Here is a 25,927-nt window from a genome sequence, read left to right on the forward strand (position 1 = left end):
CACATGGTGCATGAAGCAGATCGAAGTAAGCCTCGAAATAATATGTTGTTGGTTTGTTTTTGTTTTCTCCTACTACTATTATTATTATTATTATTTTAATTTTAATTTTTAATTAAATATTTAATATGACAAGATTATTACAAGGCTTGAAAAGGAATTTAAGTTATCACTATTCAGAAAACTGTTATTAGTTGCTTCTAGTATGGACACTACTCCAAAGAGACTTACTCCTCACTATTCCTAATTCCCTAGGGAAGGCCACTCTTCGCCAGCGTATGTCATCAGTTCAGTATCATGCCACTCTCTCCGTCCAGAATATAAATCCAGAGTCTTAAAAGTGAGTTTAGAGGTTATAGATAAAGAATCCTGTCAGTTGGTAATACACTAGTACTATCTGTTTTAGTTATTTGGGGGACATGTGGAGCTCACATTCTCAATCAATGCTCTAATGAAGATGGCGCACCTTGGGTCAAGTGTACTTATAAAACGTCATTTTGAAACTATGGCCACACTTTAGACTATGAATGTCGTTTCATTGTTGGTGTCCTTATCATATTGATACTGTATAAATGTTTTGTCTCTATCGAATTTGAGTTTAAAGGTTCGAAAACACTGTATTTATACTTCTGCTATACGTTGATATTTGGTTTTGAAGATCTAGCAGAATTGGATGTAGCTATTGACCAATTGCGCCATTGTGAGGTTGTGCCGTTGTGGGTGCGGATATTGCATTATAAGTTCAATACCTCATGTCTGTCAGTGCATTTGAATCTGAGATCACATGAACTAATTTGTATGTAAGTGTGTAACCCATACGCACATGGTCTTAAGAGTCCAACTATAGTTCTTTGCAAAATTTACTGTACTGACGGACGTGTTTTGATCACAACACCAGGCCCATAGCCTTGTCAAGGCAATTTTTTTTTATAACAATGTATGCAAGATCCCCATTATGTAGATTGTTTCAGAGGTTGCTGCTAAAACTGATTGCTACCTCTATTTCTTAGTAATTCGGAATAGGAAAATTATTCGGTACGGAAATAATTTGAGTTTCATTTATTTATATATTAGAAAATTTTGGTTAATAATTCGGTCAAAAATTCGCAATATGTTAATAATATATAGTATGTTTTATACGAGTATTAATCATTTTGAAATAAAAAATTTGGATTTCAAAAATTCGGTACACTTAAGGAAAAATTATAATATACTAGGGGTTGTCCGTGCCTACGGCCCGACGATGAACAATCAAGGCACAGACCCTTTAAACCTTTTACCTAGAGGCCCAAAACCCAACAGCCTTTGTTAACTTGTAAGTCTGATCCATTGTCACCCAACAGTAAGGTTGGTCATCGAGTCGAGTTGTTCGTGAATAACTTGAGCTCGGCTCGACTCAAACTCGCTCATTCAATAATATGAGTCGAGTTTGAGCACATTTTAAAACTCGAACTCGAGACGCTCACGAACTACTCGCAATTCGCACTTTACATAGTTATGTTAACGTTTATTTGGGATAATTATTTATGTTAGTGTATTAGATTATAATTACTTAACACATATTGATTGTATTTATACTGTGCACACCTTGAAATAGTTGTTTGATAGTGGTTATTGTAGTATTAGTGAATTGTGATTGCATTTTAGTATTTTATTTAGTTGAGTTTAGCAAATTATTTTGGTCTTGAGGTAAAATTTAGAGTCTATTTGTGTTTAATTATCTCTAATTTGTGGTTGAAGTCGAGCCTATACATAATACAAGTCAAATCAAACTCTAGAGCCTATGATCGAATTCAAATTTGTAGTCTAGAAGAATATGAATCTAGGCTCATTGAGCTACTCGAATACTCGATGAGTCGAGCTTGAGCACAAAATAAAGCTCGAACAAAATTTGAGCTCGACTCAAGCTCGGCTCGTGTGACTCGAGAGATACACGAGTCGAGCTTGCATTGAGCACCCTAGTACTTGACATGAGTAGCTCGATGACTAGCCCTACCCAATAACCTTTAGCTAACCATCATATCACACTACTTGAGCTCACTTGAAAGTGTCATGTCACAAGTCACAACTTGTGAAATACAATGTTAGCAGTCATATGGGGCCCTACATGGCCCCACATGCACCAAGCCTTTTTATTTGATAGATATTTGTCAATATAATTAAAATGTTCTACTGATTTTACTCAACTTATTATAATTTTACTCTAACTATATATAATATATATTATAATGTTCTACTTATAATTTTACTTATAATTATATATTATAATGTTCCACTAATTTTACTCTAGTATAATTATAATATGGGTTATTTAGGCTTTGGTCCTACTTATTATGGGGTATTTAGGTTTTAGTCATAAAATTATCGATTATTAGGTTTTAGTCCTATTTCTATCTATTGACCGTGAGTCATCTCAGTTGACCGTGGTCACACCGTTTTCTAATAATATATTTTTCAATTTTTTTTGCAAATGGCCAAACGACCTTTGAGCATGCTTGATACGTGTCCTTCAAACTAGAAGACGGTGACTGAAAATGTGCTGACAATAAGTGGGCAAGTCCCTGTTGTTAAATCAACATCTATTTCTATGCCGAGAACCTTAAATGTTCTTAACGCCTCATACATTTTCTCTAAACTGGTGAATAAGAAAAACAAAATTAGAAAATAATGCAAATTAAAATAACTACTTAACATCTCAAAATTAATAATTAAAAACCTTTGAAGGAAAGATCTAGTGTTGTTGAAAACTTGTAATGCATCAGATCGATAGATTTGATTTGTAATAGGTTGATGATCCGATTACAAGAAATGATGATCCGATTATTAGATGATGATAAAATAATCACAACAACTATCATTAATGAAATCAATGTATTAGCTTGGTTCAAACTTAATATCCGGAACAATTTCGAAAGGTTTGAATAATTGTACTAAGTTGACTTACTTGGATCTTTCTATGAATTCATTTAGTGGAGTGGTGCTAGATTTTCCTTCTCTTACTGGACTGACTTTCTTGAATATGAATAATACTGGATTTTTTGGCGTTTTTCCATGGAAATCACTTGAAAATATCACGGGTCTCCAGTTTTTAATCGTTAGGGATAATTTGTTCAAGAATAGTTCGTTTCCTGTGGAGATTCTAAAGCTTGAAAGGCTTTACTGGCTTTATCTCACAAACTGTAGTCTAGAAGGGAGAATTCCACCAGAGATTGGAAATTTGATGGAGTTTACCAATCTAGAGCTCTCTGATAATACTTTATCTGGACCGATACCACCTGAAATCAACAAACTCAACAAACTGTTGCAGCTTGAACTTTACGACAACTATCTCACCGGAGACTTCCCTGTGGGTTTTGGAAATCTTTCTAGCCTTATAAAATTTGATGCTTCGAATAACAATCTTAAAGGAGATCTCTCGGAGTTGAAATCCTTTACACAATTGGTCTCTCTGTAGTTGTTTGAGAACAAGTTTTCTGGACAAATGCCAGTGGAATTCGGTGATTTCAAGTTCCTACTTAATCTCTCGCTGTATACCAACATGCTCACAGGTAATTTGCCTCCATTGTTTAACTTGGTGTTCCAACAGTCCAATATAAAGTCACATGCCAAGCACGCTCAAGGGTAGTTTGGCCATTTGCAAAAAAATCAAAAAATATATTATTAGAAAAGGGTTTGACTACGATCAACTGAGACGACCCAGTGTCAATAGATGGAAGTAGGACTAAAATCTAATAATTGATAATTTTAGGACTAAAACCTAAATACCCCATAAGAAGTAGGATCAAAGCCTAAATAACCCTTATAATATATATTTGTCAATATTTATCTCTATTCTATATTTACATCTCTTTTAGAATGTAGATTTGTTAATTGTATAGGAAAATAAGAATTAGAAACAAAACATTCATGTCTTTATGTTAGTTTACTCGATCATTTGATTTGCAAAAAGAAAAAATAATGCTCTTCACATAGATATACAAAAGTTTTTAAGTCAAGGTAATAATCCCATATCTCTTTTCCCTTCTATTTTTTGTTTCTTATTTATGTTTATTCTTGTTACTCATCCTTATAAGATTTTTTTTTTATGAAGTATTTTTTAAATGAATTTTTAAATAATTTGGTAATTCGTGTTTTATACGTTAATAGTGAAAAAAACGTGAATTATTGAAAGGTTTAGAACGAAGCATTAAACGTTTAGGCCTTAAAATTTTCGATTCGTGAATTATATGCAAATTATTTGGAGTATTACTAACAAGGCTCACTGTTAATGTAGGAAGAAAGGCAAGCTCAAATGATAACTTGGTGGTGGATGTTTGTCCTTGATGGATGCATAATGATAATCTTAATGAAAGAAATGTTAGGGAAATTGCAAGTAGAATGTGCAATTATCGAAATAGTGACGACTTTCGGGATTGGATCAAATATATGGTTGTGCCTTTAGCAACCAACTTGGGGATATCATCAGGTTTGGAAGGTACTGGCATGGTCTTGAAATTTTTTTGGAAATTACATAGAAATAATGGAAAGAAGTGTGTTGGGGACAACGAAACCAATCAATCCCCACTACTAAGATAACTTGCTCTTGGACCAACTACAATCTCTAGAAAAAAAATCTAAACTTTCACTACAACTAACCTAGCTCTTGGACCAATTACTAAGTGCCCAAAGCAACCTCCCAGAGCAACAATTCCTTCAGTTGCTTTAAGAGTAACACCACCAACAGTACCAATGGGCAGGCAAGAAAGGACTAATAAGACTACTGTGGCTCAAGGTATGACAAGGGAGACTCAAGTTTGGCAGCAAGTGAGACAACATAGAGTTGATACTAATCCCTTTCCAGGCATCACGACAGCAGAGGCCCACCCAAATGTGGTTGTAGTAAACAATATGGAGGGATCATTGTCTATTGTTGATACTGCAAATGAGGAGACTGTGGTGACAACTATTAACTGTGCTCCAGTAAGCATTCCTTTAGAACCGGTTCATATCACACAAGGAACCTTTGAGATTTTACTTTCTCTTGAAGAAAATACCCAAGAACCAGTGCAACAACAAACATAAATTCATTCATGTGGTAATGAAGGACAGGTTCGAGAAGAGACCATTTTAACAGATGAAGTCCAAGGTACTGAGATGGTTTCGTTTATTCCACCTGAAGAGCATGTAACACCCTCATTTTATTAAATGTCCAAAATTAATTATTTTGCAAAATAATAATAATAATAATAATATAATATTAACTAAGTCTTAAGTTAAGTGGAGTGAATATGTATGTTTGACTTTTTGGGGAAAAAGAGGGAAAATAGTTTGTTTGGTTTGAAAATGATTTAATATGAAAGTTTTTAAGTTTTAAAATAATGTGTAGAGATTGTATTAATAAGGAAACAGAGAGAATAATTCCGAAATTTATGGGAGAAAATATGAAAAGTTTCTTAAAGTAAAATATGGCAGAATTCTTTAGAATGTGATGATTTTTAAAAATGGAGGTTTTTAAGAAAAACTAATTTTTCATTAGAACTAGACAAGTTAAAACAAAGAAGAACACATATTCTAGCTGGCGCGGAATCGATTTTTCTTTCATATTCTAGATACGTTTTTCGCGATATAGGTGAGTAGTTATTGTTTTGTTTTTATTCACCGAACCTAGAATTTTATGGGTATGAAGAAAACTTTACTGTCAAAAAGTCTCCGTTCAGTTTTTGTGTTATGTTTTCTTTTTCTCTGTCGTGATTTTTCTCATACTGTCGAATTTTCAAATTGGTTAGATATCTTTATATTCATTTGCTTAATTAGTGAAACTATGGAAATTTAATCTGTTGGAGCTCGGACGAGGCTGTTAATGGCGGCACTAAGAAATCGCCAGTAAAATTTATGTGAACTGTTATTGTTGTTTTTTTTGTTGATTGAAGATTGGTGGTAGTAAGGGAATGAATGTTGGGTTGTTGTGGTATATTGGTTGAGTGATGGAGATCGGGGGTTGTCGAACCTTTAAAAAAGGTTGTAATGGCATCGAGATCAATTGGTGTAGAGATCAATTGGTGAGGAGTGAGGATGTTTGGGTTTGATTAGAATTAGGTGTTTGGGTGGAGATCAAAACCCGAACCGATTGGTGGTGGTTGGAGGTTGGTAGTGGTGCGGATGAAGCTTCGACAGGCGTTAATGGCGGCGCGATTGAGTTTTGGAGCAGTGAGGGTTTTGAGTTTTGATGGTATCAAATTGTTGGGTTTTTCATCATGACCAAAACCGCTGGGATGAAAGGGGAGGCGGAGGAGAGTTGGTGGCCAAAATTCGAGCTGGTGGTGGAGGAGAGCGCTGGTGAGGTGAGGGAGACGACCTGTTGGTGTGGTTGGGCTTGGGCTTGGGCTTGGGCCGAAGCCAATGGGTTTTGTTTTGGTTGGGCTTTAGATCTGTTTGGTTTGGGCCGGACTAAGTTAGTTAGTTGTTTGGGCCACTTTCAGTTTAGTCTTTGGGCCAATTTTCTTTTATTTCTTTGGGCCGAACCAATTAAAGTTTTGGGCCAGTTTAAGTTTCATTTTTTTAGTTGGCTTGGGCCGAAACCTATTAGCTTTCTTTAGGCCAGTTTCAAGTTTGTTTTGAGGCTGGTCCATATAAATTAAATAGATCCAATTGGGTCTTTAAATGTTTAGACTTTTGGGCTTTGGTTTTGGGGCTTTATCTTGTTTAATTGGATTAGGACAACGGGTTGAACTGTTTTAGACATGGGTTTGGGTTAGGACCTGTTTGGAGAAACACTGGTTTAGGACTGGTGACTGTTGGGTTTGACCCTTTGACTGTCTATTTAATTGTGCTACGTTTTTTTATATTAAATTGTATGGACAAATCAAATGCTAAAATGGTGCGAAAGCCTACATAAATTGATTCGTCACTATCTAAGAAAGATTTGACATTGATATTGTGCAATTTTTGACACGTGACGAGATAGAAATCTTAGGAGACATAATATTCCTAAAACGCTATAAAAATGTTATGCGGTACGTTTGGAGAAATTGTGATATTATGTGGTATGTGAAAATTGTTGTTATGTTAAATGATATAATATGTTAGGATATCTATTAAATGCAATATCTTTGAGAAATTTATATAAACGCTCCATTATTATATATGTGAGATGCTACTATGAGGTAGTATAGTATTTGTAGATATTTTCCACGGATTGTGGCTTAGTACAATAATATATTTGGCACGTGAAAGAATGAAAGTTGTTATGAGATATATTGAGATATTTCCAAATATGGTGGCTTAGTACAATAATTTATTTGGCACGTGATAGAGTGAGATGGTTATGAGATACTAATGCATGACACCTGAATAAATTACGTAACGAAAATCCTAGAACCTAGCTACCACAACTGTAACGCCCGTATTTAAAATATGTAATTATTAATTAATTGATTAATTTAATTATTTATTTAAAATTGGTTGGATTGGATTTGAGATATGTGGGCCTGGTTTCTGGGCTCGAGTCTGTGTTGGGCTTGGGTTTCAAACCCAAGTATATAATCACATTGTTCTAGAGAATAGGGTTTTTAGAGAATAAAAAAATAATAAAAATGGAGGCAGAGCTAGAGCGTTGGAGCGCGACGATTTGGACTAGGAGGAATTCGTCGGGCTTTTAATACAGGTGAGGAGCTATTTTGCTATTTCACCAAATTTCTAGTTTTCCGTGTATCGGTGTATACTGTTAAAAGTCTCTGCTCCTGTTTTCGGTTCATTATTATGTTATTATCATTCGTCCTGTCATTGTTAAAATTGGGTAAACTGTCGAAACTCTGTTAAGGCTAGGAAATCCACATTTGACTGTCCAAGATTTATAAGCTAATGGCGTCCTGCAACAGAATGAACGAAATCCTATTGGCTTGTTTGAACTTTCTTTACTTGTTGGGGTATGGTTGGTTGTTGAGGTATGATGGAAATGTTATTGGATGGGGCTGTCGAAGCGTTGCATCCGGCACTAATGGCGTCGACTGTCGTTTTGATTGTTGTTAGATTTGTCGGCTTGAATGGGTTGTTGGTGAGGGGGTAGCTAGTGTAGGGTGTGAAGGTTGTTAAGGGGTGCTATTAAAGCTTGGGAAAAGCTTGGAAACAAGCTGTTAATGGCGGCGGTAATATTTCCAGATCTAGTTTTGGAGAAGATGGTGGATTTAAGAGTTGGGGTTTTAGCTTTTGTTAAAGTGGTGGGGGTTTTTACCCTCTCCATTTTCGGGTATGTTTGGAGGGGTGGCGATCGGAATAGATGGTGGCCGATTTTGGTGGCTGGAGGCAGAAGAAATTTGGAGAAGATAACTGTTGGTCGGTTTGGGCTTGGGCCTAGGTCGGTTTCAGTTCTTGGGCCTTAGCTTGTTTTGTTTGGGCCAGACCTATTTGGCTTAGTCTATGAGCCAGTTCATTTGTTGTTAGGCCCGATTCTATTTTGGTTTTGTTGGGCCAGTTTTGATTAAGTTGTGGGCCAGTTCAGTTTAAGTTTTTGGGCCTAAACATTTGTTAGTTATTGGGCCGGATTAATCCTTCGTTTCGGACCAGTTTAGTTTAAGTTGTGGACTAGTTTTAGTTTAAGTGTTGGGCCGGTTTTAGTTAAATTCTCCGGGCCGAACCCAATGGTGTTTTGAGCCAGTTTCTAATTTTGGTTTTTGGGCTGGTCATATAACTTAAAATATATCTAATTGGGTCTTTAAATGTTTAAACTTTTGGGGCCGGGTTTTAAGGTTTGGGCTTGGCCAGTTGGGTCCGAACCATTTCCTTAGTCGTGAGCCCTTGAGCCAATGCACCTTTGCCCTTAGCCATGAACCATGGCTATGACCCTGAACTTGTCGAACATGGAAATGATAGTTTGACTTTGACAATGATGTGTTGACTTTGACTTTGACTTTGACCATTGACCATGGAATATTGACTTTTTCCAGTTTTTCATATATTTAAGAATATGGACAAATATAGTAATAAAATATTGTTGAAAATTATATAACGTTGTTTGTCATTATCTAATTAAGATTTGACGTGAGTAGTGTGTAAATCATATATATATTGGGCTTTGATTGTGGACTGTTGACTGTTTAATTGTGTTACGTTTTTATATATTAAATTGTATGGACAAATCAAATGCTAAAATGCTGTGGAAGATTGTATAACTTTAGTTGTCATTATCTAATTAAGATTTGACGTTGATATTGTGACCTTATATAATATGTTGGGATATATATATTAAAGGCAATAGTTTTGGAGAAATAAATGTATAAACACTCCATTATTATAAATGTGAGATGCTACTATGATGTAGTATAGTATTGGTGAATATTTGCCCACGGAATTGTGGCGTAGTGCAATAATATATGGGCACGTGAAAGAATGAAAGTGGTTATGAGATATAATTGAGATATTTCTAAATATTGTGGCTTAGTGCAATAAGGTATTTGACCTGCACATGATATAGTGGAATTATTATGAGTCATAAATGTATGACACCTGAATAAATTACGTAACGAAAATCCTAAAACCTGACTACCACAACTCATGTGATTTGCCCTGTGTGGGCGTATGTGATATGATTGACCCTTGTGTAGGGTGTATATATAAGATGTTGATTGACCCATGTGTTGGGCAATCGTAGCCGAATAGTGGCTTGATTATTCCGTTCGAAATATTAGAACGAGACTCGCGATATTTTATGCCGAATAGTGGCAGTACTTGCATAATGGCTTTCGTGTGAGGGTTACCTGGTGTGCGGCATCCCGCTCAGGGTAGTTACGCACGGAGTGGTTCATTATGTGAGGGGAGGCATGTGGATGTACATGTTCGGCGTTGGAAAGCGATTGTGGTAGCTAGGGAAACTAGGTAAGACATAGATACGACGTGATTTTAGGGACACGCAAAGAAAGCCTGAAATAATCTAATTATGGTAATATGTTGGTTATTGGTTTAGTTAGAACCTAAAAACTCGATGGAGGAACTATATGCCTTATTTATTATCGTATAGTTTGTTGTGTGGTTAGTGGGAAGTTAAAGGCTTCGATTGGAGGAACTACCTGCCTAAATTATTGTACTTAAGGATGTTGTATTAGTCGTTGAAAGTTAAGGCGCCTCGGTGGAGGAACTAACTGCCTTATGGATTGTGTATATATTTGTATAAGAATATGTTGTATTTTAGAGCTACTCACACCAGCATTTTTATAATGCTGACCTGATTTGCATGTTTGCTTATCGGGTGTGTTCATTAAATGAACATAGTTGATAAGTCTTGACAGGTTTAGTGTTGAAGAAGATTGGTTGCTGCTTGTGGTTTGCGTTAGCGTCGCATTTCAAGATAGGCTTTGTTTTCCTTTGAGGTGATATAGATTTTCAGTTGAAATAAGATTATTTGCATTTTCATTTGTTAAATTTTTGTAATGAAGAGGACTTTTGTTTAAGTTAAAATTTTTATTGGTTTTTAATTATCCGCATATTTAAAACTGTTTATGGGTTTTTGGAAGTGGAGAGTGCGTCACACCTCGGAGATCGAAGAGTCGGGAACAAATAATGTTTTTTCGAATTCTGTCGAAATTCGGGGTGTGACAACAACTTAGGTGATTTGGCCCTTGTGATGGGTGTATGTGATATGATTAGCCCTTCTAGCGTTTCAGTGAATCTGAATGACCCTTCTAGCGTAAGTAATTTGATTGGCCCTTCTGGTGTTTCAGTAAATCTGAATGGCCCTTCTGGCTGTAGTCGAATAGTGGCTTGATTATTCCGTTCGCAAAAATTAGAACGAGACGCGCGACATTTTATGTCGAATAGTGGTAGTACTCACATAATGGCTTTCGTGTGAGGGTTACCTGGTATGCGATATCCCGCTTAGGGTAGCTACGCACGGAGTGATTCATTATGTGAGGGGAGGCATGTGGATGTACATGTTCGGCGTTGGGTAGCAATTGTGGTAGCCAGGAAAACTAGGTAAGACATAGAGACGACATGATTCTAGAGACACTTGAAGAAACTATAAACAATCATTGTAATGATATATCAAAGTTTACGTTAAATCTATAATAAATAATTGATGGTGGTTGTGAAATTTGGTTCAATGAGATGATTGGAATTATGTATATGATATGTTTGTTTTATTGTAATTTATGTTGTATTCACAAAGGTTTTGTAGAAGGGTAGGTTGAATTGATTATTTATGCAGGTGTGACCCACTCTGTGATTTGGCTTACACCAGTGTAAGTATAGAGTGAATTTTAGTTTGGTTATTCTATTATTAGATACAGTTGATCTAGTACGGGTTGAAGTTAAGGCGCCTCAGTGAAGGAACTAAATGTCTTATTATTATTGAATTGGAAGCTAAGGCGCCTCAGTGGAGGAATTACCTGCCTTAATTATTGTACTTAAGGATGTTGTATTAGTCGTTGGAAGTTAAGGCGCCTCGGTGGATGGAATTAACTGCCTTATGGATTGTGTATATATTTGTATAAGTATATTTTGTATTTTAGGGCTACTCATACCAACATTGTTTATAATGCTAACTCAATTTGCATGTTTACTTATCGGGTGTGTTCATAAAATGAACCAAGTTGATAAGTCTTGACAGGATTAGTGTTGAAGACGGTTGGTTGCTGCTTGTGGTTTGCGCTAGCGTCTCATTTCAGGATATGTTTTGTTTTCCCTTGAGGTACAATAAATTTTCAATTGAGACAATGTGGTTTTGTATTTTCAGTTGTAATTATAATTAAAGAGTTATTGAAATGAGATTTGTAATTTAATCATATTTGTGAGTTTTTGGTAATGAAGAGGACTTTTGTTTATTTAAAATTTTTTATTGGTTTTTAATTATCCGCGTATTTAAATTGATTATGGGTTTTTGGAAGTTGAGAGTGCATTACACCTCAAAAATCGAAGAGTTGGGAACAAATATTGTTTTCTCGAATTCTGTCGAATTCGGGGTGTGACAGAGCAAGAGAGAGATCAAACAATGGCACTGTATGATGAAGAGCAAGCAATGTTTAAAGACATGGAGGAGAGTCTGATAACTGAGATTATCACAGAAACAGAGAGTAATCAAGTTTTCAATGATCATATTGAGAAAGTTGCTGGCCTATCACTTCCAGTTACTCATAATAAGAAGCAGACTCAAGAAGCAAGGTCTGAAGCTGGAAAGAGAGATAAACAAGTGGCAAAGTGTAACCAGCCACTGCAGAGTTCTTCAAAAGGAAGAGGTTCAGGACGAGGGACTCACAAGAAGCATTAACACTCACTTTATTCTATGTCAAAACTAGGAGTATGGAATGTTAGGGGAATAAATGAAGTAGTGAAAGCAAGGGAAGTTAATAAAGTTAGAAGTGAAAACAAGCTATACATGATGGGGATTCTCGACACCAAGGTCAAGATTGGTAGCTATGATCTTATTAGGAATACTTGTTGTCCTTTTTGGTCTCATATGAATAATTATAACTCTGATCCTTCGGGGAGGATATGGTTTTGTTGGGATCCAGGTATGATACAAGCAGTTTGCATCAAAGAGACATCCCAGTTGATTCACTGTGAGGTTAAGGTACTCCCTACCAATCATAGTTTTTACTTAACTATTATCTATGCAAGCAATTCTATTGTGTAGAGGCAGAATCTGTGGCATGATCTGGTTACACTAAGTGCAGGCATTACTTCACCTTGGTGTGTTAGTGGAGATTTCAACAACATTTTGCAGTCTTCAGAGAGAATTGGCAGTAATCTAGTGCTTCCGAGAAAATTAAGAGACTTCTCAAACTGTGTGAATTCAGTTGGGCTAGTAGACTTACAGTTCAAGGGCAGCTTCTTTACTTGGTCCAATAATTTAGACGGAGTAAGGAGAAAATGCTCTAAAATTGATAGGTGTATAGTGAATGTACATTGGAGTGCTCTGTTTCCTGCATCAGAAACTGAGTTTATACCTCAAGGTGTTTTAGATCATACTCCAATGATTCTCTCTTTGTACACTATGGTGAGACAAGCATCTCCTTTTAGGTTCTGTAATGCTTGGGCATTACATCCGAAGTTCAAAGAAACAGTGGCAACAACATGGGCAACCCCTATCATAGGTAATCCCATTTATATTCTTGCACAGAAACAAAAGATGTTAAAAGGTGTTATGAAGAATTGGTCGAGACTACATTTCTCAGACATAAGCAAAAGAACAGAAGAAGCAAGAATGAGAATGTTCTCAATACAACAACTGCTGAGTTCTGATGAAGGTAATACAAATCTCATATCACAAGAAAGACATGCAAGAAAGGAATATACTAATCTCATGAACATGGAGTATGAAGATGTTAGACAGAGAGCAAACAGTCAGTGGCTACAGGAAGCAGATAGGTGTATGACTTTCTTTCACAACATGGTGAATGAAAGAAAGCTAAGGAACAAAATTCGGTCTATTGTTGACCAAAATAGGGGAAAAATCACTGAATCATTTGAGGTGATTGAAGATATTGTTAAACACTATAAGAATTTGTTGGGAGAAAGTGACACTATCAATCAAGACATTCTGGAGGGTCAACAATTGCAAGCCACAGTTCAAGCACAAGAAGGCATAAATCTAGAACTGGATGTGACTCCGGAAGAGATTACGGAGGTCTTATTTGCTATAGATAGCTCCAAAACACCAGGACCAGATGGATATTATGTTTGTTTCTATAGGACTTGTTGGTCAGTGGTAGGAGAGGATTTAAATACAGAAATATGCAACAACGTACTTAGGCCATATTAACACTTGTATCAACATAATTTTTTTTTCACAAACGTATCAATGTACTGTGCCCGATTTCATAAAAATAGCAATTTGTTAGCATCCGTCAGTTAAGTGATGATGTGTCCATTTTTTTTTCAATTTCGTTTTTTTGTATTTTCCACTCGGCATACCACCTTAGCATGGCCCGAAACTAACCTATATAACCCGACCCATTTGTCCTTCTTCTTCACCCATTAAACCTGACGATGATATCATGGCTCGAAATACTCTTGTGCTTCTAGAATTGTAGTTGTTCTTAACCAAGTAATAATAATTCAAGTGACCCCAAACAAAGTGGAAGACAATTAAAGTTCCTAATTTATTATCACCCCCTTCACATCTACCAACTCATGTGCAACCGACCATCAATTGTTTAATTCACTTCAGTACATCTTCTTCAAACAATACCAAAAGCTTATTCACTCCTTCAACCTCCAATAGCAAACACACTTTCAGTCACAAGTTAAATATATATATATATATATATATATATATATATATATATATATATATATATATATATATATATATATATATATATATATATATATATATACATGAAGGACGTCATGTAGCCTTTACCTAGTTCTTTCTTCTATCCTGATTATATATATGTTACCATTTCCACCAAAAAACTAAATAAGAGCAAGAGAACCAATGAGCCTTGCCACCGATTACCAGCACCCACATGAACTAATGAACCAATGAGGTGTATTTCTTCACCCATTTGTGATTGTTGTTATTTTTAGATCTGGTCGTGTTCACTGATTAAAGAAGACGATGACATCATCATGTTTTAATTGTTGGGCCTTATAATAAGTAATTGTTAAAGCCCAAAAGTGTTATTATTTTTGGTCCATAAGAGTTATCAATCCAGCCCATTATATTAGGTGTATTATTTTCGCCACATCACGACTTAATATTATGCCGGGTGGAAAATGCAAAAAAACGAAATTGAAAAAAAAATGGACACATCATCACTTAATTGACGGATCTTAACGGATTGCTATTTTTGTTAAATCGTGCATAGTACATTAATACGTTTGTTAAAAAAAATTCTATGTTGATACAAGTGTTAAATGGACCTAAATACGTTGCATATTTATGTATTTAAGCCGGAAATATGGTGCCAGCGGGTTTAAATTCCACCTTCATTAGTCTCATACAAAATATTTATGTACCATCCAAGATAACAGACTTTCGCCCTATTGCACTTTGCAATATTACATACAAGTGCGTTGCCAAGGTTATCTCCAATAGACTCAAGCCTTTAATGTCTAATTTGGTGGATATTAACCAGTCAGAATTCATAGAAGGGAGATCGATTCAAGATAATCTCCTATTGTCACATGAGCTGCTTGATAAGAGCCAAAAGTTGTAGTTTCAACCCCTTAATAGTATTACATTTAGACCAATTATATGTATAATAAATAAGAGTTAGTACTGTTTACGTGCTTTTATGTATTTCAGGTATTATAGTCAAATATGTGAAGAAATATGTCACTTTTGCGAGATAAAGGAGCAAATGTTGGTTGCTAAGAAGTTCTATGATTAAAGGCCAAGATTCAAGGAGAAAAAGTCTTTTTAAATCCCAGTCAAAGCTGAAAAGTCAAAGTCAACGCGGGTAGAAATAGAGGGGAAAAGTCAACATAACTTCTGTAGACCATATCTTTGGACTCAGACCTCGGAATTGGGCCTATTATATGTTAAAACGATCGAATCGGAAAGAGCTTTCTAATGGTCTAGAACTTGACCCAATCAGAGGAGCAAAAAGGACAAAAATGTTGTTGCAGTAATTTTAGTAGAGAATCCCTTTTTGGACATATGTAATTAGGTTTTGGGCTTGATTTCATGGCCCAAAACATGGCTCCAAAGCTCATGCATGAAATTGTAGACCTAGCCTTCTCCTATATAAAGAGGACTAAGGTATAACTTTTAATAACTTAGTTATTAATTTATAGACTTAGATTTAGACTTAGTTTTAGTTTTTAGAATAAGTATGACCTAGGTTTTAATTCATATAGCTCTTTCATTAGTTTTAAGTTAGTTGATTATTCAATATTTAGTCTTTAATATAGTTTCAATTCTTAAACTCTCTTCCATTAGATTAATAAAATCCAAGTTATTGTTCTTCATTATGTCTTCTTCTTATTTCTATATTAATGAGAGTCTAATGGCTTCTAGATAAACCTCCATTAGAGGGGTTTGATGAAGCTTTAATGAGGACTTGATGTATTAGTTAGAATTATTGCATTTAAGAGTTTTACTCTAGTAGGTTAGTTGATTCACCATGAGAATAGGTTGAACTTCCTCACATGCTAATTATTAGTTGGTAGAGATTGCCATGAATAATTAGGGATCAATTATTTAATCTTTATTAGTTAGGATTACAATAATCTATACTAGCATATTAGGAATTTATCTAAGTGGAATAAAATCCCCCTAATTCCTTCTCCATATTCACATCTTAGTATTTAGATGCTATAGTATAAGTTAAAACATCTTAATTAGTTCAATCACCATATTAGTATAATTATAATCCATTACTCTCATTGGTTTTGTTAGAATAGATTAAACTAGTGAAACTTATGTCTAAGGAACTAAGAGTGGAACGAATTCTCTACTCCACATATTGCATGATAATCGAAAGTAGATAACTTTGATCATAGAGTAGTAAATAGCTTTAGTTTTACTTATTCATAGCATAACTAGTTAAAAGTAGGTAAAACTATTGTTTTACATTTAATCACTGCTCAGAAGCTATAATAGGAGTGAAATATCACCTAGATGTTCGTTGAATGTGGATATAAGGAAAGCTTATGATACTATGCATTAGATGGCTTTAGAAGTGATGATGAGGAGAATGGGGATTCTGTTAAAGCTCCAAACCTGGATTAAGATGTGCTATTACACACCTCAATACTCTATCTTGATCAATGGAAAACCTGAAAGTTATTTTCATGGCAAAAGGGGTTTTAGACAAGGAGATCCCCTTTCACCATATCTCTTTGTCATGGTCATGGAGAGTTTGAGTTATTTGTTGAAGGAGAAGTTATACTCTAACACCATTAAAGCCCATCCAAAATGCAAAAAAACACAAGTCATCAGTTTGTGTTTTGCAGATGATGTACTAATCTTCTTCAAAGGTGAACAACAGTCTGCAGAAGTAGTTATGAGTACCTTAACTAAGTTCTCAGAAGGAACTGGGTTGAGGATAAATGTGCAGAAAACTACCTTGATTACTGGAGGGCTCTAGGAAGATGAAAGCAAGCTCATGGCAGAAACCATAGGAGTTAAGCAAGCCTCTCTTCCTGTAACTTATTTGGGATTGCCTTTAACTTCGACAAGGCTTGGTATTAGGGATTGCCCCTAATAGAGAGAATAACAGCAAGGATACAAAATTGGAAAGCTAGATGCCTCTCTCACGCGGGAAGACTTCAACTCATCCATTCAGTTTTGTCTTCTTTTCATGTATATTGGGCTCGAACTTTTGTTCTACCTCTCACCGTCCTGAAGCAAGTTACTAAGATTTGCAACAAATTCCAATGGAGTGGAGCTGAAATGGGAAGTAAAATGCATCATGCTAGTAAAAGCTGCATAACACTCCAAAAACAAGAAGGTGGCTTAGGGATAATAGGCTTGAAGCTGTGGAATAAAGTCACATACTGTGGGTTACTATTCAAGGTGGTATCACGAGAAGAAAGCTTATGGGTGAAATGGGTTTGGAACCAACACAAGCACTAAGGACCCAAAGGATTTGCATGGGTATGGAGAAACATTCGTGGCAATTAATGCAAAAATTCACTAAATATGTTCATGGGTATGGAGAAACATTCCTATGGTATGATTTGTGGTTAATGCAAGAGAAATTCACTCATAAATATGTTATAATTGATCCAATGGAACAAAGTTAGTAAGAGAATTGACACTCAATGAATATGTAAATGGTATGATTTCTCCAAATGGTCTCTTTAGCTCTAAAGCCAGTGAGAATTCCAAGGAGGTGCAGTGGTGCAGTTTAGTTTGGGGGAAGTATGTGGTACCTAGGTACTCCTTTACCACATGGCAACTGCTCTCAAATAACCTCCCTACCCAAGACAGATTGGTTAAGAAGAAGGTGATACAACAATCTCTTTGTTGTTTTTGTAACCAGAGTAAGGAGAATTCATTGCACCTATTCTTTGAGTGTCAGTATAGCAAAGATATTTAGAATGGTGTTACGCAAGAATTGGGATTCTTCCTGAATTCGACTGATGGTAATGGAGTATGGCTAGAACTTATTCAGAGGTGTAACTCATATGTGCCACTGTCAGTTACATTTGGCAAGAAAGAAATTTCAGGAGATTTAGAAATTGCACACAACCAAGAGAAGTTGTTAGGAATAGAATAATCTCAGAAACAAAGACTTATCTTCAGGGTCAGTTATCTACAGTTCAAGCAGATCAGAGGGAAAGGGCTTTGTTAGAGAGACTTGAACTTATAGTGGAATATAAGATAAGTACACCAGTCCCGTGCGTGTGGACAAAACCAATTGATGGGGTTGTAAAATTGAATACTGATGGAGCAGTATTAGACACAAGATGTGGTACAGGGGGAGCAACCAGAGATTCCAATGGTGAGGTTTTATTTGCTTAAGTAGGAGGAGGAGATACCAATTCAGTAATATTTCAAGAGTTAAAAGCTATTATGCAAGGATTGAAGGGCTGCGTGGACTGTCAGTATATGAAGGTGTTAGTGGCCTCAGACTCATGCAATTAACATTCTTAAGAGAAAAGAGCAAGCTCTTTGGTTCTGTCAGAATATAGTAGGGGCTATAGAGTTGTTTTGATCTAAACTTTCTAGTGTTGATTTTATTCATGTGTATCGAGAAACTAATAGGGTAGCTAATCATTTGGCATCCTTAAAATAATGTAATGGTGTAGAATACTTTATACCTCCTCTGAGCAAGCAACTCATGCATTTTGTGGAGGAGGATAAAAGCAATGTATATTTGAGGATCTAGTGTAGGTAAGGGTTTGCTGACCCTAAAATTTGTTCAAAAATAAAAACAAACCTAGCATGCCCAACTCTCTAAATAACTATCATAATAAATAATAATGCAAATAAAATATAAAGCATACCACAACACAAAGATGTAACGTGGTTTGGCCAATGATGCCTACTTCCACAAGAACTAATCATTTTATAAGTATGAGAAGGAAGATTACAATCACTCCTCTAAAGTCTCCACCTTACTATTATTACTCTCTCCTTACAAACTTTTCTGGATGCAAGGGTTCTCTCTCAATTTTGATCTCTCTCAAAATTGGATTTCTGTTTCGTGATTTTTTGACTTCCTTGTGTGTATTAGGTTTTGCCAAAACCTCTTTTCTTATAATTTACAAACTCGGTTCTCAGAAATAGAATTTTTGACGAATTAGACTTGGAGCTGGCACGCCTCAAGCAAAGGCCATTTTGATGCCAAAAAAAAAAAAACACAGGAAATTCCAGTAGACATGTTTAGGAAAACAAGGTTGAAAAAAACTCCTTTTTCTCTCCAAGGCTCCCTTGGGTAAGACCATTTCCGAGCGTTCACTCGCTCAAACCTTTTCACGCAAACATCATTGGATTCTCTCTTTCTTTCTAATGTGAGGGATAACTCTAACAATCTCCCCTTTCTGAGCAGTGAGGGGGGATACCTCCATGTAATTTCCAAATCAATAGGAGGAGTGTGCTATCATTTCGGCGGTAGCACAACAAACATCAAACTTACCTTTTGGTACGACTTTGGTCATCATATCCGACCCGTTCTTGTCGGTATGGATCTTCTCAATACACAAATGTTTGTCTTCAAGTACATCTCTAATCCAATGATAACGCACATGTATGTTCTTGGATCTAGAATGAAAACTTGGATTCTTGCTCAAATGGATGGCGCTTTGACTGTCACATAGAACTACAAATAGTTTCTGCTTTAGCCCTAGTTCATCAAAGAACTTCTTCATCCATTGCAACTCTTTGCAACACTCAGTGGCTGCAATATACTCGGCTTCTGTAGTGGAGAGGGCAACACACTTTTGCAACTTCGATTGCCAAGAAACTGCTCCCCCTGCAAAAGTAACCAGATAACCGAAGTGGACTTTATCGAGTCAACATCACCTGCCATGCCTGCATCAGTGTAGTCTTCAAGTAAGAGCTTACTCCCACCAAAACACAAACACGCTTTGGAAGTGCCCTAGAGATATCTCAATATCCACTTAACACTTTCCCAATGCTTCTTACCCGGATTTGACAGATATCGGCTTATAACACCAACGACAAAAGCAATATCCGGTCTTGTACACACCATTGTATACATCAAGTTGCCCACTACGGATGCATAAGGAATATTTTTCATCTGACTCTACTCATGCTCACCCTTTGGACACATTTTTTTGGTCATGCGAATTGGCCACCAAGCGGACAACTGACTGGCTTTGCTTGATCCATGTTGAATCTCTTCAACACCTTCTCAATGTAGATTTCTTGAGAAAGCCACAATTTCCCACTCTTTCTGTCATGAGTGATCCGCATACTAAGTATCTGCTTTGCTTGACCCAAATTCTTCATCTCAAAGGACTTACTTAAGTCTTTCTTCAGCTTGGATATCTCGTTGATGTTCGGGCCAACTATCAGCATATCATCCACATATAACAAAAGCACTATGAAATCCCCATCTAGAAATTTCTGAACAAACACACAATGATCAGAAGTGGACTTCTTGTAGCCATGCTTCACCATAAAGGAATCAAACTTTATGTACCACTGTCTCAGTGCCTGTTTCAACCCATACAAACTCTTTATCAGCTTGTATACTAGGTGCTCCTTACCTTTGACCTCAAACCCCAATGGCTAGTCCATATAGACATCTTTTTCAAGGTCTCCATGAAGAAAATCTATCTTGACATCTAGTTGCTCAACCTCTAGGTTCATACTTACGGTCAGACCCAATACCACCCTGATAGAAGTCATCTTAACTACAGGAGAGAAAATTTCATTAAAGTCAATACCTTTTATTTAACCGAATCCCTTCACAACAAGGCGAGCTTTGTGCCTTGGGTGTGGATTATTCTCTTCATGCTTGACTTTATAGATCTACTTATTCTTGAGAACTTTTTTTCTTTTTAGTTTCTCAACTAACTCATAAGTGTGATTCTTATACAAAAAATCCATTTCATCATACATGCCCTTCAACCACTTCTCTTTGTTTGTACCTTCAGGAGTCTCTTGATAGTACATCTCCACTATCAGATAGTAAAATATATATATGTGGTGGATACCTGGTTGAAGCTAGTCTCTCTCTGTCAGACCTCCTTGCCCCATCTTCTTGTGGCTCAGGAGGATGCACTTCTGCTTGCTCAGGTGGTGGTTCATGCACTTTATCTGCATCTTCTATATCAATATGTTATATCTCATCATGAGCAATAGGATCATCATCATGAAATTCAAACCCATGGTTCTCTACATTCTCAATGCCTTCTGCACGTTCCACAGTAGGAACTTCTGGTTCTGAATCAATAAGATCATTAGTGAAAGCTTCTAGCTTCTCACCATCTTCAAATTCTGCTATGGTTTGGTCTTCCAAGAACACAACATCTCGACTTCTGATTACCTTCTTGTTAATCGGATCATAGAGTTTGTAGCCAAACTTCTCATCCCCATAACCCAGAAAAATGTACTGCTTGGCTTTGTCATCAAGCTTGAATCTCTCATCCTTGGGAATATGAACAAATGCCATGCACCCAAATACACTCAAATATCCATAATTAACATCTTTGCCTGACCATACTCTCTTTGGATAATCACTATTCAGAGGCTTCGAAGGCGATAGGTTGATCACATGCACGGCTGTGTGTATTGCTTCTACCCAGTAATTTCTCGGTAACTTAGAGTGAAACAACATGCATCTCATCCTCTCTACAATAGTCTGGTTCATCCTCTCGGCTATACCATTGTGTTGCGGAGTCTTGGGAACGGTCTGCTCATGAGGAATCCCATGACTCTTGCAATACTCTTCAAACGACCCTATGCACTCACCTCCATTATCTGAGTGAATACACTTCAACGGCTTCCCTGTCTCTCTTTTCACCATGTTATGGAAAGTCTTAAACACGCCAAGTACTTCATCCTTGGTCTTCAGACTATATGCCCATATCTTTCTTGACGCATCATCAATGAAAGTCAAGAAGTACAAAGCTCTCCCGTGGGACTTTACTTTCATAGGACCACATAAATTTGTGTGCACTAGCTCAAAGACATTATCCTTTCTGTGAGACAGAAATCTTTGGAAAGACACCTTGTGTTGCTTTCCTACCAAATAGTGAGTACATCTATTTAAATGCATACCTTTTATGTTTGGCAAGGCATTTTGCTTAGCAAGAACTTCCATGCATTTTTCTCCCATATGGCATAGTCTCTTATGCCATAGCTCGGAGGAAGCTTCTTCTTCTGCCATTTACTTCTGCCTTACATAAACTAGCATGTGTTTGTAAAGAGAGCAAGTTTTCTTTACTTAGGTTGCTACAATGGAATCTATGCTCAATTTCCATACCCTGTTACCAAATGAGTTTAGAAAACCATCATCATCTAACTTTCCAGCGGAAATTAGGCTTAGCTGAATGTCAGGGACATGTCTTACATCCTTAAGTGTCAAGGTGTAGCCGACATTGGTTTCTACATGAACATCACCAATGCCTACAATTTTTGAGATGCCACTGTTACCCATCTTTACCTCACCAAATTCACCACAGCTGTAGGTAGTGAAGAATCCCCTATGTGGTGTGACGTGATATGATGCTCATGTATCTATCACCCACTCTATATCCTGGCATGAGGTACTAAGATAGCACACACCACATTCTAACACGATTTTCACTAGACCATCATCGACTAGTGAGGTAGTATCTCTGCCTCTATTTCCGTTCCTCTTTACCATGTCTTCATGTACACAGTTATTATTCTCATCCCTCTTTACCAATTGTCGGGTAGAGAGTTTAATAGGAACAAAGTCTCAACTTCGTCTCCCATATCAATCTTCATCACGCAACTGATTGATGGTATTTTGTATTTTATTAAGATGCTCAGACATTGAAGAACCTTCTTTGTACTTCGTGTTAACAAACTTCTTAATGAGCAGTACTTTGTTTCTGGTCGACTTCCTCTCATAGAGGTCTATGAGTTTCTTCTACAAGCCAAAAGCAGTAGTCTTTTGGAATACATGGTGGAAGACATTGTCGTCAATCCACTGTCGAATATACCCAATTACTTTTCTGTCAAGCTTGCTCCACTCAGCCATAGCAATCGTTTTCAGTTTTTCTCCTCCATTTTTAATAGGTTGTGCCAAGTCCTTGCAATAGAGCAAGTTTTCCATCTTGGTTTTCCAAATAGTGTAGTTAGCTCTATTCAGACTAGTCATTCGAGTGTTCATAGAATAGTCCATCTCTACAAGCTATTTCAACTCAAACCTCCTCTCATGAATTTTATCAAATGCCTTCCGGGCAAAGTTTGGATAACAACCTAAGTTAATCTAATCTGGCTCTAATACCATTGTTGGGGACAGCGATACCAATCAATCCCCACTACTAAAATAACTTGCTCTTGGACCAACTACAATCTCCAGACAAAAATCTAAACTTTCACTACAACTAACCTAGCATGCCCAACTCTCTAAACAACTATCACAACAAATAATAATGCAAAGAAAATATAAAGCATACAACAACACAAAGATGTAACGTGGTTCGACCAATAATGCCTACTTTCACAAGAGCTAATCCTTTTATAAGTGTGGGAAGGAAGATTACAATCACTCCTCTCAAGTCTCTTAACCTTACTAGATTACTCATATCTCCTTACAAGCTTTTCTGGATGCAAGGGTTCTTTCTCAATTTTGATCTCTCTCAAAATTGGGTTTCTATTTCGTGACTTTTTGACTTCTTTGTGTGTGTTAGGTTTTGCTAAAAACCTCTTTCTTATATTGCAAACTCACGGTTCTGCAGAAATTGAATTCTGACGAAAATAGACTTGAGCGCGGGCACGCCCTCAGCAAGGCCATTTTGAGCGCGCGCGTGCCCTCAGCGAAAAAACACAAGAAATTCTAGTAGACGTGTTTGGGAAAACAAGATTGGAAAAAACTATCTTCTTTTTCTCTCCAAGGCTCCCTTGGACAAGACCATTTCCAAGCGTTCGCTCGCTCAAACCTCTTCACACAAACATCACCGGATTCTCTCTTTCTTCCTCATGTGAGGGATAACTCCAACAGTGTAGGATTGGGCAAACAATGAGGTTTGATTCAGACAATAATCAACCTATCACGGAGAGGGAACACGATGATAATCTTGTAGACTAACTGAATATATCGCTAGCAATGATGTATTAGTTAGAGATATGGATAAAAAGTGTGATCTCTCATCTAACTTTCGGATGTTGTTAATCGAGAACTTGTAATTGAGATATTGGGATCGTTATAGGGCGTAATCTTAGATTTTTAGAATGGGCATTAGGTCTCGAGAGGTATGTGGTTGTACCATGTAACTGATGTAAGTGAGTTTCTCTCTCACATTTGTACTCTTTTTACAGCCTAATCAATAAATTTTACTTATCAAAAAAAAAAAAAAAAAAAAAGAGGAAATTGAAACCTATAAGCGGGTCAACCTTCAATAGTAAAGTCCGGTCCAATTTCAATGCCCAAATGTACTAAACCCACGCCTCGATCCTTTTCTGGCATACTCCATTTTTTCCTTTGTGTTTAACATCGTGAAACTGTTGTTTTATTGATCACTGATTCACTGATTCACTCATTCATTGATATCTTAGTTTGGCCTGAGATGCCAAATTTGGACGTTCCACATCATATGTCGATGAGGGAGTCGAATCATAAAATAATCTTGCCCTTGGTTTTAAGAAAGTACCACTTGCAAGTGTCAATCAGTAGGAAATAGTTTAAACTTCGAAGTATAGAAGAGATAAGATAAATCATAAGCAAGTGTGTCTTGGCGTGGAGGGATAGAGATCGATTACAGATTACGTCATATCGATTTAGTCTAACCGTATGAGAAATATGCCCGTGTTTTTTTTCTCTGTGGAGGTTGCAAACTTAGCGTATATATACTTCTTGTCATTGTTGAAGTGGTTGCTTTTGTTAACCCAATCCATTTATTGCATTATATATCATCAGCATTGCATTTAAAAACAGTTTGGGTAACCAACCTGTCTTAATCATTTTAGTCATGTATGATACCTTGTTTTGTCAACTCATAATAATTCATAATTAGGTCTGTTGAAATAAAAAATTGATCAAATGAGCCCTAAAATACAAGCATCAAATCTATATAGCCATCTATATATAGGTTTTCATTTTCTACTGCATCTCTACTTCTCTAGAAAATTTGGCCGAAATTAATTAATATCCAAAACAGTTATCAGATTCTGGTAGGCGAGTGCTCAATATACATTATATTCCGTGCGAAATTCCTAGAAATGTTAAAGAATTTTTCAAAATTTAGAGCTCTTAAGTAATTCATATGGTTTGCCTTCAATTTGATGTAGATAAGTGATCCCATGTGAGTATGTGACTATATCCTAACTTTGACTTAATCACAGAAAGTTGCCCATCACTGCCTAGCGCCCACTCGACCCAGTTAGATGACTCTCCTGATCTCCTCTGGGCTCTTGCTGACTTCTTGGAGTCAAAAACATGGGGCATAAATAAACCTGTTTGTAATAACGCGGGTGTAACTATTGACGTTAGCCAGCACACAAACAAAACCAGATGCGTATGGACTGGTCAATCTAAATGCCGGATCCAACACAAATTTGTTAATAAAAAAATTACTATTTGCTTAGTCGTGTCCGTGTCGACACTCAGTTCTGTTTCGATTAATTTCACATGCGAAAAATAGTGCAATGTCTGTAGACTGTAGCCATTGCAATTTGCAAATGATATAATTGTGTTGCGACATTAGATTGAAGTTTAGCACGAAGCCATCGACATCGCACCCCCATGCAGCCAGCCAGCCAACAGCCCAATAGGTAGAAATCTTCCATGTGTTTGTAAACTAAAAGCCGGCAGAGGAAACAAACAATGAGAATATGAGAATGGGTCGGGTCAACATTACCAGCCGGATTAAAGCCGGTTAATTATTTAGTCTTCCACTAATTAAA

The 25,927-nt window shown here is 36.6% G+C and overlaps 1 protein-coding gene across 1 annotated transcript; it reads left to right on the forward strand.

The window, feature by feature from the left end:
• Window positions 1–11,956: 11,956 nt before the first annotated feature.
• LOC147517943 (uncharacterized) lies at window positions 11,957–13,726 on the forward strand. Its single transcript, XM_086593758.1, has 3 exons — window positions 11,957–12,200; window positions 12,261–12,535; window positions 12,599–13,726. Exons 1-3 carry the CDS (start codon window positions 11,957–11,959, stop codon window positions 13,724–13,726), a joined length of 1,647 nt encoding a protein of 548 aa, XP_086449884.1.
• Window positions 13,727–25,927: the final 12,201 nt, after the last annotated feature.

The sequence above is a fragment of the Coptis chinensis genome, chromosome 2 (genome assembly GCF_015680905.1).
Source record: "Coptis chinensis isolate HL-2020 chromosome 2, ASM1568090v1, whole genome shotgun sequence".
In the NCBI taxonomy this organism is placed as follows: Eukaryota; Viridiplantae; Streptophyta; class Magnoliopsida; order Ranunculales; family Ranunculaceae; genus Coptis; species Coptis chinensis.

Coding starts and splice junctions, on each gene's coding strand:
- LOC147517943 (XM_086593758.1), top strand. CDS start 11,957: ATGGCACTGTATGATGAAGAGCAAGCAATGTTTAAAGACATGGAGGAG. Junction 12,201..12,260: donor GAGTTCTTCAAAAGGAAGAG/GTTCAGGACGAG, acceptor TGTCAAAACTAG/GAGTATGGAATGTTAGGGGA. Junction 12,536..12,598: donor TGATTCACTGTGAGGTTAAG/GTACTCCCTACC, acceptor TCTATTGTGTAG/AGGCAGAATCTGTGGCATGA.